General features: G+C 52.2%; 1 protein-coding gene across 1 annotated transcript in view; it reads right to left on the reverse strand.

Annotated features, from left to right (window-relative positions):
* The window catches only part of Padi2 (peptidyl arginine deiminase 2), a 41,944-nt gene that overhangs the window by 9,529 nt on the left and 20,250 nt on the right, over positions 1-12,165 (reverse strand). Inside the window, exons 5-11 of the mRNA XM_034503267.2 lie at positions 11,260-11,377; positions 10,447-10,572; positions 5,389-5,567; positions 4,725-4,828; positions 3,858-3,969; positions 2,563-2,670; positions 192-343 (exon numbers count right to left, since the gene is read on the reverse strand). Of these exons, the coding sequence (XP_034359158.1) occupies positions 192-343; positions 2,563-2,670; positions 3,858-3,969; positions 4,725-4,828; positions 5,389-5,567; positions 10,447-10,572; positions 11,260-11,377 (899 nt within the window). The remainder of the gene's footprint in view (positions 1-191; positions 344-2,562; positions 2,671-3,857; positions 3,970-4,724; positions 4,829-5,388; positions 5,568-10,446; positions 10,573-11,259; positions 11,378-12,165) is intronic.

Consider the following 12,165-nt stretch of genomic DNA (forward strand, 5'->3'; position numbering starts at 1 on the left):
CGAAGATGTAAAAGCTAACTTGGTTTTCTTTCCACGGATGTCTATAGATTTACACACCATTGTGGAAGGGGATATTTCTCCCTTAGATCCACTCCAGGTACATACACCTCCACCCCCAAGAGACAGTCATGCTCCTGTGCCTGCCCCTGCCCCCCCCCCCCGGCCCCCAGACACACCCTGGGTGATCTTACAGAGGGAAACTGCTCCCGATGAGGATCCGGCCAAGTGGGTATGTCTTGCCATTCACGGTCACAGGAGGACTGACCTCCAGATTGCCGAAGGAGTCGAGGCTGGTGACAGTCTCATAGAGGGGCTCCCGGGTCACATAGCCGAAATCTGGGCCCTGGGGAGAGAGAGGACACACATCTGCCTTTAGCCCCCTACAGCCAGGAGTCCTCTTCCCCGGCAGCCATTCTCTGGTGACAAACCCGGTATCACCTGCAGTCTGGCACTCTGAAGTCTCAGCCTCAAGGATGGCTGTGACCCGAGGCTGCTTATTGCTGTCAGGGAGTGTGTGAGCATACTGACAGAGTGGGTGTGGGTGTGATGTATGTGCACCCTGGCTCTGTAGGTACAGGCACCGGATGTGATATCAAGATCTGGCCTCACAGGTTCTGTTGATCTTACTGGCCATCTCAGAATTACTCTTCAGAGTTCACCTCAGTTTCCATTTCTGTGATAGAGGCCTTCAACTAGAAGGCTGGGGTTTGCTAGACCTGCCCAGAGAGAGAGAATTGTGCATCCTGACCCACTGTGAATGACTTCTGGCATCTCCCTGAAAAAAGAACTCAGAGTCACATGACTTGCTCTGGCCAATGAAATATGAGCAAGATCATGGCGGGCTTCTGGCATATATGTCTGCTCACTTTCTCTTCTTCCCACACGAGGGGAGGGGCAGCTCTCAGTCAGGCTGTGTAGATCTAGAATGCAAACCCAGCCAACCAGCCAGCCATCAGCTAAGGCTGTGAACGGCAGGAGAGACTGGCTGTTGTCAGTCGCTACAGTCTGGGGCTTGTTTGTCACTGCAGCCTTATATACTGATAGCTGATGGATACACTCACCCCTACCCATCCAAACAACTGCATCTGTCCATCAAGCCCATAGCTTCATCCTTCAGTAAATTGTATTTCATATGCAAGAGGGAAGATCCCATCCCGGGTTTTAGGACTCCCTTGATATATACTTATTCTTTTTTGATAAAAAAAAACTAGGGATCTTGTCTGGGAGTTTGTACTAGAGCAGGGAGTAACCAATTTGCCTGATCTGAGAAACCCAAGCCAAACAACAAGAGAACTCTGTGTGGTAGGCAGATGTGGCCTATGCTGCCTTAGCTAAGGGGCTCGAGGGACAGGGACGCCCGGCGTGGTACACGGCGGCAGCTTAGCACGTTCTTGCCTGGGCCCCTCTTTGGCCATGTGTGAGCTGGCCACAGGTGGCAGCTGGGACTTTACAGCATCACACAGGCCAGCAGGCACGCAGCACAAAGCCGGGACTGGCCTGGCCTTCGGGAACAATGCAGGCTAGGCCTTGGCGCCAGGCCAGCCTGGAGGACTGAAGACAGGTGGAGGCCAGGGGAAGAGAAAGGGCAGGGCTCTGAGCTTGGTTCCCATTTCTGTTGTCTGTGGTAGCCCTGGGGTGGTCAATTTGATGGCCCTCTCCTCCAGTGTCAGGGAAAATGGACAGCCCCACATGGAGTGCCACAGAGGACAGCCTCCAGGCTGGGGCGGTGAAACCAGACCATGATAGTCACTCATCAGGCACATCTGATGGCTCTGGCATGCCTTTGATGGAGTAACGATCTTGGTTACTCCATCAGACAGATTCCTGTTTTACAGATGTACCCTGAGGCTATGAAGGTTCAGAAGTCTTCCTGAGGTCCCCTTTCTGATATGGGGGTGCTGTTCACGACACGTCCCTCTGTCATCTCAGAGCGGGGCTCACACACTGCTTCTTCCCCATCTCCAGAGGGGACTTGGGCAGGGTCACCTCTGAATGGCCCAGCATCTATAGTAGAGTTTGTCTCTCATGTGACCATGGGAAAGCCAGATCTGTTGCTGTCTCTAAAATACACTCCACATAGGCTTCCGGCTCAAAGTGAAGGGTGGGGATGCAGAAAGACATATTTCACTCTTCCACATGTCTTGAGGCCACAACATGGGCATGATAATGGCCTCCTAGAACAGCGAGGAGTCAGGCTGCCTAAATAAACCCTACAACACTGAGATTCACATCACAAAGTCCTGGTGACCATTGACTTCTGTAGACTTCTGTCTTGCCTCTTTGAAACTTACTTAGCTACAAGTTTGAGAGTTGGGGCAGCAGCAGGAGTTAAGGTCACTGGTCCTGGGCTTTGCCCCACCAACCACGGTTCTCATTTCCCATAATGCATCTCTCCCAGTTTAGAGAATGCATTGGACCTTAGAACTCACTGACCCATCTTGCAGATGAGAAAACAGAGGCCCTGAGTGGGAGACTAGTTATCTTGGGATGCTCCACATTTCCTGACTATGCTGTCCTCTACGAGTCCCCGCTGTCACCCCCAGATGGTCCTAAGCATCTCACCAGGAGTTGCTTAATGGGGAAGTCCTTCAGTTCTCCATCGCGAGGGGAGTCCAACACTACTGGGAAGCCTTTGTGGGGTGCCTCAATGTAGCCAAACTCGATTTCATCCTGTGGGGGAGAATAGGGAGAGCTGTCAGCTGTGGCAGCACCCAGGGGTGTCTGGGACATGACAGAGAGGGATTTAATCTCAGATCTCAGGAAGCAGAGGCAGGAGGCTACAGAGTATGAGGGCAGCCTTGGCTACATATTGAGACCCTGGTTTTAAACAAACAAACAAGCAAACAAAACAAAACAAAGAGCTGCGAATGTAACCCAGGTGGTAGACTGCTTGGCTAACACAAACATGAAGTCCTGGGTTCAAGTCCCAGTACCGCATACACTGAGCATGGTGGCAAATGCCTATGGAATCCTTAGCACTTGTGGGAACGAGTGCAGAAGGACCAAAAGTATAAGGTCATTGCCTATTACATAGTGAGTTCAAGGCCAGCCTGGGCCACAAAGTGAGAGTCTGGCTCAAAAATCAAAGCAAACAGAGGGTCAGGGAGATGGCTCAGAAGGTGAAGGAGCTTCCTGCCAAGGCCAGTGACCGGAATTTAGTCCTCTGGACTCATAAGACAGAAGGAGAGAACCAACTGCTCCAAGTTGTCCTCTGACCTCCTCCATGTGTGGGCTGTGGTGCCTACACCACCCTCAATAATCCATATAAGATTTAACACAAAAGTCACACAAACGAGCCTGGCGCCGGAAGTGCATCTCATCCCCAGCCTACCTCCCAATGAGCCACTGATGGCAGAGGCTCTCTCCTCAGACTGCCTCTGCCATCGGAAGACCACACAATTATCTCTTGGAGGCACCGACCTCATTTTTGTTGTTATTTTTCCGAGACAGAGTTTCTCTGTGTAGCCCTGGCTGTCCTGTAACTCACTCTGTAGAGCAGGCTGGCCTCTGCCTCCCAAGTGCTGGGTAGTGTAAGCTACCACTGTGCTGCCTCATCTTAAAAACATAAATAACCATATCCTAAATATATTTCCTGTAAAGGATCGGCTCAAGCATATTCTGTGTCTTTGTCACAGACTGGCCTTTTTCTTGTAACCGCCACCGAGTACTCCCCGAGAGCCCGGCACCAGTCCCTGTGGATGCATTCAGATGATTTCAGTGTAGCCTGCTGCTAGAAGCCACACTTGCTCTCTCAGGTCTCTGTGCTCCTGAGCAGACAGAGGGATCATCCACGCACGAGTGGGCAGCCAGGAACCAGGGTGTTCACAGCGAGCCCCTTCTGGCCCTGATTCCCTCACCTGAATCCAGCGGTCACCACGATTCATGTACTGGAAACAGACTTTCAGTTCACACTTGGTTTTCTCCACCAGGTTCTTCACCTCTTTGAGGAACAGGTAATTGTCCTTCATGCTGGGGAACATTGGGGAAAGAGACCAGGAGAAGGGATGAGGGGGGCCGAGCACCGCCCATTTTGGGTGGTCACGGCCGCTAGCACTCTAGACTGAGGTGTGGTGACGAGGCCCCGCCTGTATCCACAGCTACTTTGTAAGGGTCATTGGGACCACGAGCCACATAACCCCACCCTCTTAGGCAGCCTTTGTCAAGGTCACTGATAAATAAGACATGGAAGGGACCTCTCACTCCACATGCTTAAGGCCCGGCCTCTCTGACTCCCCATATTTTAGAAAGTACTGTGCCTGGGATACGGGAGACCCTGGCATGAAGGGTGGGGGTGGGCAGAGGGTCCCTTCTGATGTTGTCAGGCATAAACGTGCAGTTATTTCTTGCCCTTCCTGTTCATCATCTTACTGTGCTAACCAAGCACATAGTAGATGCTCAGTAAAATTTTGCTGAATGAGTGAGCAAAAGGAGCAGGGTATCATTGCCCAGCAAGAACCTCGCCCCACACAGTGGAGGGCTAAGCAAAGAGCATGGAGAAGCGTGGCTTTTGTAGCACACAGCCTGAGCCAGGATAAATGTATCAGTGCTGAGGTTATCGTCTCAGTCTCAGAGAAACTGAGGCACAGAGAGGCCACCTGAACCGCTGCAGGTCATATAGCTGCTAAGTGGCAGAGATGGGAGTTGGATTTAGGTGAGTCTGACCCTGAGGCCCAGCTCTTGGTCACCCCGCCACCCTGCCTGTGTGGGGTACACCCGACCCTTACCAGCACACAAACACTGACACAGGAGGCAGGATGTTGGGGGTCATAATCCATGGTGCAATCCGAAACGTCACAGTGTCTGTGAAGATGGGTGTCAACGGGATGCCCTGGGCATGGGAGAGAAGAGGGACACCACAGAGTCGCACTGGGTACGTGTGTGTGGTCCTCGTCTCTCTCTTAGTGGGCGAGACCAATAACGATACATTTATTGAGCACTTGCTGTATGCTGGGAACTGTGCCAAGTATTGTCTTTATCTGCATGTGTGGGGTTGTGTTTGTGTGTGTTTATGTAGATGTGTGTGCAAGTGCCCAGGATGGCCAGAAGAGGGCCTCAGATCCCCTGGGGCTAGAGTCACATGCAGATGTGAGATGCCCATCAGTTTGGTGCTGGCGATTGAACTCTGCTCTCCTGGAAGAGCAGCAAGTGCTCTTAACTGCCGAGCCATCTTTCCAGCTCATACACCCGTATTTCTGCATGTACCAATCCATCCCCAGGGGATAGATGGCACTATCGTTCCTTTTCAGATAGGGAAACTAAGTCTCAGCACTGTAAAATCACATGGCTAGGCTTTAGTCACTCCCATTTCACTCCTACTTGCCCTATCAATGTTCCCAGGTCTGAACCGGGGACATACATGGCTGCCCATGGGAGGCCTGTGGCTCTCACCTCCGCCATGTACTCCAGCAGACTGACGTGGATGGAAACCAGGCCTGAGAAACTCTCATCGGGGAAACGGAGGCCTTCCACGAAGAACAGCAACTCGGCAGAGCCACCAGTGTACTTCACCACATGGTAGAGCTTCTGCCGACCCAGGATATGGATGTAGCGTTGTCCAAAGAACGGATCTGTAGTGGGGTGGGGGTGGGGTATGGACCCACGTTAGGACCCTCTCCCATCAGGAGCCAGTCAGGGAGCTCTCTGATGGGGGAAAAGGGACAGAGTGACTTCTTTAGACACAGAGAGAAAACACCACAGGATGCTGCAAACGGCTCAACACCACGGCCTCAGCACGCTGTGTGCCTGCTGGCTTCCGGCTTCCTCATCTGGAAAATGAGCTGCTCTGGGAATAGGGAAGGAGAGCAGATGGGAACGGGATGGCCAGCATAGCACGGGGAGGGGGAGGTGTTATTCCCATTTTACAGAGGAGGAAACCGGCCCAGAAAGCAGAAATGGCTGGGTGGGGCTTCCACATCTAATTCCAAATGCCGAGTTCCTGTTCTCTTCTTATGACTGTAACACGGGCATGCCATCAGTTTGAGACATTCCTCTCCGTATCATGGAAGCCACGCTGGGTGGCTCTGTGGTGAGAAGGACGCCATTCACTCCTGCCCCATCAAACTCCTAGCTCTCTGCAGCTCTGGCCCTTCTGCTTGGAAGACTTGTGTTCTTAATCCTCTCAAGGAGTCCTTTGTCCATTCCCAGAGAGCAAGCCAGGGTCTGTGTGGACCCTCCCCACTGCAGCCTGTGCAAATGTTTGCGAGAGACAACCCTGCCAGGCCATCTGCCTGTCTGGTACATGATTGTGTTTAATAAATGTTCATTGAATGAAGTAATGACTCCCATCAGCCCCTGTGAGAGAGGCCCCACTGGGGATTTCAGGGCTGGTCCCATGAATTGAATTACTTTGGTCAGCATGACCAAAGACCTCTGTGTCTAAAGACCGCACTCAGCCATGATAAAGATAGCGGATGTGAGAAGTATCTAACGACAACACCGTGGTCTGGATCTGTTACTCAGGGTGAGGAAGGGCGGGGGAGACTTCTGAGCAGAGGAAAGTGGCTTTTCGACACCCTCGAGAGTCAGCAGGGTGCCAACAAGGACTTGGAGGAAGGAGGTACTTGCATTGGCAAAGGCCTGGAGCTAGGGCCCTACCGAGTTCCCAAAACAGCTTCTTTATGCCCTGCAAATCTGGAAAGGCAGATCGGGTTCAGTTTAGAGCGTTCAACAACAATGACATCGGTTCATGACCAGCTGCCTAAGGGTTAGAACAGGGAACAGGACCATTCCGGGGATATGTGACAAAAAACCGTCAAGACTGATGTCTCCCGAAACACAGGCTTGCGACAGCACCTCCTTTAGGACAGTGTGCTCACCTGGAGCCTGATTCTGAGTGACACACGAACAGGTGACCTGATTCGCTTCCCAAGTCAGAGGGACTTCAGGTCAGACATCATTTGCAAGTTACAAACCTGTGAATTATGTTCACCTCTCAAAGAGGTCACTCAATTGCTAACTGGGGGGGGGGGGGCAGCAGTCCCCATGTTACAGGGTCACTACAGACGCCACAGTATCAATGTCTTCAGTAACCTTGGGAACAAGGTAACCACAGGTATCACAGCTGGGACCTAAGGGGACTGGGAAGGAGGAGGATCTAGGAGTGGTGACACTGCCCCTTGCTTTGTAACTCAGCCCTTTGCCGTCCAATGTCTCCCAAATGAAAGGCTCGGAAGCATCATTTCAGCCTCCCAGGGGCAGCACTGAGATGCACACGCCCTGAAGATCCCAAGTACCCTATCACAGGCCAGCACAGAAAGGGATATCCTTCTCACCCCAAACGCCAGCAGGTACCCTAGGGCCCTGTCTCTGCTCAGAGCCAGCCGGATGTGAATCTATGGTGACTCCCTCCTACCCACAACATCTGTCCGACACAGGCTGTACTTGGGCTGTGTTCATGGGAGTGATGTCAAACATTGAAGCCACCCTGATCTCTCAGAAGCTAATGTTACCAAGTTTCCCTAGGCTCTCACAGGGCCTGGGACAGAGAAGCTATGCCTGAGGGAGGTGGGTCCGGTGGGAGGATTTGTTCTGCACAGTGGCTGGTGGCTGGTGGCTGGTGGCTTTCTCCTCCCTATATAGACTGTGCCCTGGGATTCACAATGCATCTTCTATTTGGGGCTGCTTTCTGGCAGTTTGTGCCAGCACCAGGCAGATTGAATCTCGGTCGGGAACAACACAGACCTTGTTTTAAAGAGCCTCCATTGCTGGTCAGAGTCCCCAACTTGGTGCAGAGCCTGCCACCCCCGACATGGCTGGCTGTCTTTGCAGGCATGAACAATGCACTTCTATTGAGTGGACCCTGGCCTTGCGCTGGACCTGGCAGCCACCCCCTGGCCTCTCCTGAGCTTCAGTCATCTGCCTTGGCTGGCCAGCATGTGGTCTGACTTGTCACAACTTTTTTAGTGACAAGGAGACAGATAGTATGACCGGCTGTCTCAACTTGCCTGCAATGGATGAGTGTGTTGGCATGACAGCTATCCAGTGCTAAACCCCAGGGAGGTCCTGGACAAATGGGGACAAGTTGGTTACTATGTCCTTGCAGGAGAAGGTAAGTCTCCAACTTTTGGGGGAGACCTGAGACTTGAGGATCCAGTCTCTAGGTCCTACAAGGAGCACTGGAGATTTCCATCCATCTGTCCTAATAGTCACCAGTTTGTATAATTCCAGCCAAAGCAATAGCTACGGTTGGGGTTGGTTTTACAGAGAGCTTCTCATGGGCCAACTGTTTTGGAGAGCATGAGAGTAGGGGCCCCATAAAGCCCATGTCACACTATAGAGGCCACCCTGGGGTATCCCAGAGCCCAGCTCCTGACCTTGTAGGGAACTGGACTGTCTCTCCCGGGACACAGGTCATGACATTGAAGTAACATGACATGACACACAGGGTAGTCAGAATCATACAAAAATCCCCCCATATGCTCACATGGAAGAAAAAGATTAAAATCCATGTCCCCTGCGCTGGGCCATGGTGATTCAAGAGTATTCCCCTGGTTGACTGTCTATTTGCTACAATGTAGAGTCTTACTCCCTTGGTTGATTGTCTATTTGATACAATGTAGACTCACTTGGGAAAGGAGGAAGCGTCTAGGCCAAGTCTAGATCAAGTTGGCCTGTGTTAATGTGGGTGGCACCATTTGATGGGCTGGACACTGGACAGAAGGAAGAGAGGAGAGAACTGACCAGTCACTGTGGCTTTCTTGCTATGATGGATGGTAACCTGGAAGCATGAGATGGCACAAACCCTTTTTCTTCTAAATTGTTTTTACCAGAGTATTTTATTACAGGAGTAGCAACTAAGACACCCGGAGTCCATATCTAGAGGGAAACTGACTACAGGGGTGGTCCCCAACCCAGCAGCCACCCTCCCTGCGAGATGGTGGCCCAGCTGAGACATCCAGGGGCCACTCTCCATCCACTCACAGCCGGAGCCCTTTCTCGACAGCTCAGGACCCATCTCGAATGGCAAGTGAAGGAGAAAGCTGGGAGCAGAGCCAGCCCTGAGTGTACTCCTGTTAGCAAAGCGGAGAAGCATCTAGAGAATGCAGGGATGTTGCTATTAGCCACAGGTCAATGCCAAGGCTGAGTCAAAGCTCAGACTGGGTCCCCCTGGTCCCCCTCTGCTGCATGGCAACTCTGGTCTGGATCATGTAAACATCAGCTTCTCAGCTCCCTGGGGCAGCGGGGCCAGCCTGACTCAGGACATTCCAACCAGCGGTCAGAGTGCAGGGTGGACTTCTGTCCATCAGTGTCCCAACTAAGTCACTCCTTGAGGTGAGGGCCCTGCAATAGTGACTTCCTGTTTCCAGTGGGTCTGTCCAGAAGGTCCCAGGGTGAAGCTCAAGGCTCTGGTCCCTAGACAGCAGACTCCACAATGTTTGACCAACTGCCAAGGGTGCTTTACAGAGGGAACGCCTCACAGGGGTAGATTTTAACAGTTCTGCCCCAAATTCTCTGAGGGCTGGGGATCTGGTCCAGCTGCAGACAGCTTGCCTAACATGTACTAGGTCCTGGGTTTGATCCTTAGCATCACATTATGGTGCATGATGGTGGTGTGTGGCTATAATCCCAGACTCAGGAGGTGGCTGCAGAGGGTCAGAAAATGGAGGCCACCCTCCCTTCCCTACATAGGAGTTAGAGACCACAGGACCCTGTCTCAACAAACAAAAATGAAAGCCCTGAGGTGACTCTCCACTGTACTAAGAACAAACTGCAAACCCTGTCTTTGCTCTGGCCCTCCCTGCTTGGCTGGCTGACCTGACTCTCCCGGCCCAGCCCACTAGCCTGGGCTTGCTGTTCCTCTGAAGCACAAGAACTGTCCCCCTTCTTGAGCTCGCTGTATGCTGTGCCCCTGATAGCTTGCTCCTCACCAGCGTCTCCTCAGCTCCTCATTGTTTCCTTTGAGTATTATCTCCAATGTCACACCCCAGAGAGGACCTCTCTGGACCACCTAGCCAGGGCAGACTCTGGGCTGACATTCTCTGGGACCCGATCTGTTCCATTCTTCTGACAAATCTTCCTCACTCAGGGGCGGCTCCTCCAGGGCTGTGGGGGTGAGGGGACAGTTGTGCACCTGGGTGGCTCTACAGCATAAGCAGATTAGGTGAATAGCTCCAAGGTAGACAGCATGGTGGCACCCAGGACACCCTGTCACCACCAGGAGGAAGAAGGGCAGCTATGGCACCTCCAGGGACTTCTGAAAGTCAGAAACACCTGACACTATTTGAAGGAGGTCCTTATCTGGCCTCAGGTATCATGAAGGCCACAGGACCCTGACTTCCTCCCCTGGCCACTGGAGAGAAGTATGTAGAACAGAGGACATTGAATCTCCTCAGGGGAAGAGAGAGATATGTATCTGCGAGTCACTCTGTGGGCTCCATGGCCCCGGGGAACCTGTACACAGAGAGAAGGGCAGAGGCCACAAAAGTGGGGGTGGGGGGGATCACTCACTCTCCACGTAGAACACGCCCACTTTGTCTGAGTCCGACATGGCAATGTAGAGGACTATTTCATATCCGGCGGGCAATCGGTCCGGGCCTTTGGTCCTCAGGATCATCTGAGACATGTCCTGGAGGTCTGTGGGTAGATAAGGGAGATTAGGAAGGGGATCCCGAGGGAGCTGGGCTGCCATTGCTTTTTCAAGGCCGCTCCTTCGTGCATGTAACTACCAGAAGCCTAAGGGGAAGGTACTTAGCTCCAGCATCAGGGAGAACTGGTCAACCTTTTGGGAATTTCATTTTTCATTTTTCCTAGTCTTTTTTTTTTTTTTTTTTTTTTTTTTTTTTTTTTTGTATACATAGACCAGGTTGGCCTGGAACTCAGATTTGCCTGCCCAATCTATTTGTGTGTGTGTTTGTGTGTGTGTGTGTGTGCGTGTGTGTGTAAGAGAGAGAGACAGAGAGAAAGAGAGAAAGAGAGAGACAGAGAGAGACAGAGAGAGACAGAGAGAGAGATAGAGAGAGAACAGCTTGTGGGAATCTGTTCTCTCTTTATCATGTGTGTCTCAAGAATTGAACTCAAATCATCTGGCTTGTTGCCAAACACCCTTACCCTCTGAGCCGTCTTGCCAGCCCTTCCAGGCTTTTCTCTATCCATGCCTGTCAAGGTGCAGTTGAACTGCATTTGCAGTCATTTATTTTGCACACCGAACATTTTTTGAGTCATTATCCCCTGTAGGTCCAAGTACACTCCTACCTCACCCTCCGCCCTGCCCAGCACAGAACAGCATGCTCCCACTGTCCCCCAGTGTGGCCCCACGGGCACCTTGCTTGCTGTAGACCTTTTCGTCGCTACAATCCTCCTTGGGCAACCACGGTGTGTCTCGGTCACAATTCACCAGGAGGATGGCCCCCTGGCCCTCAGGACCCCAGGTCCAGGATGCCTGCAATGGCAGGGACACCATCAATGCCATCCTTGGTTCCATCCCCGTGCAGCCTCTGAGGGATACTGAGGGACAGGCATGGCAAGGAGAACTTCCTACCCTCCAGGACAGCAGCTGGGACCTGGAAAACTCGATTCCCAAATCCAGTACCCAAAAAGGGACCCATATTCAAAAGCACGGAGAGACAGGAAGGCTTAATGGGGCATGTGGACCTCAGCTCTGGTGTGAGATGACCGTGCCTGGCAGAGGTGGTGGCAGGAACTGACATTCTAAGACAGGCTTGAGGTGACTGATTCCAGACACGCTCTGAGTGCTCCCAAGGGGGCCAGCACCTTGCTCTGCTTTCTAGCCTGCAGCCACAGTGCCCAGAGCAGACTCCAGCTGGATCATACCATTTTCCTGTTTGAAGCCCTCCCTGTTAACTCAGATAAAGCCTGGATTCTCTGATCTTCCCTGAGACTGGTGAGACACGAGGCTGGGAGATCCGTGGCCTCCGGATCTGATCTCTTCCACTCACTTCTGCACCCCAGAGACTCCCAGGCTTTTGCCACGCTGGACCCTGTTTCCCAATCAGCTCCTCTTGGCCCTCCTTGAAGATGTCTTTCTGATCTCCAGGACAGGTGTCCTGCTCAGGACACTGTCCTTTCTTTCTATGTTCAGTCAGGAGCTTGGCGCTCATACAATGGTGATGATGTAATCACCTGCATCATTCTTTCTTGAACGCTGGTCTCTTTAGGTTTTTGTTATTCTCTGGGCCTGACCTGATCCTAGAATCTAAGAGATAAATG

Source organism: Arvicanthis niloticus, chromosome 5 (genome assembly GCF_011762505.2).
Source record: "Arvicanthis niloticus isolate mArvNil1 chromosome 5, mArvNil1.pat.X, whole genome shotgun sequence".
NCBI classification, from domain to species: Eukaryota; Metazoa; Chordata; class Mammalia; order Rodentia; family Muridae; genus Arvicanthis; species Arvicanthis niloticus.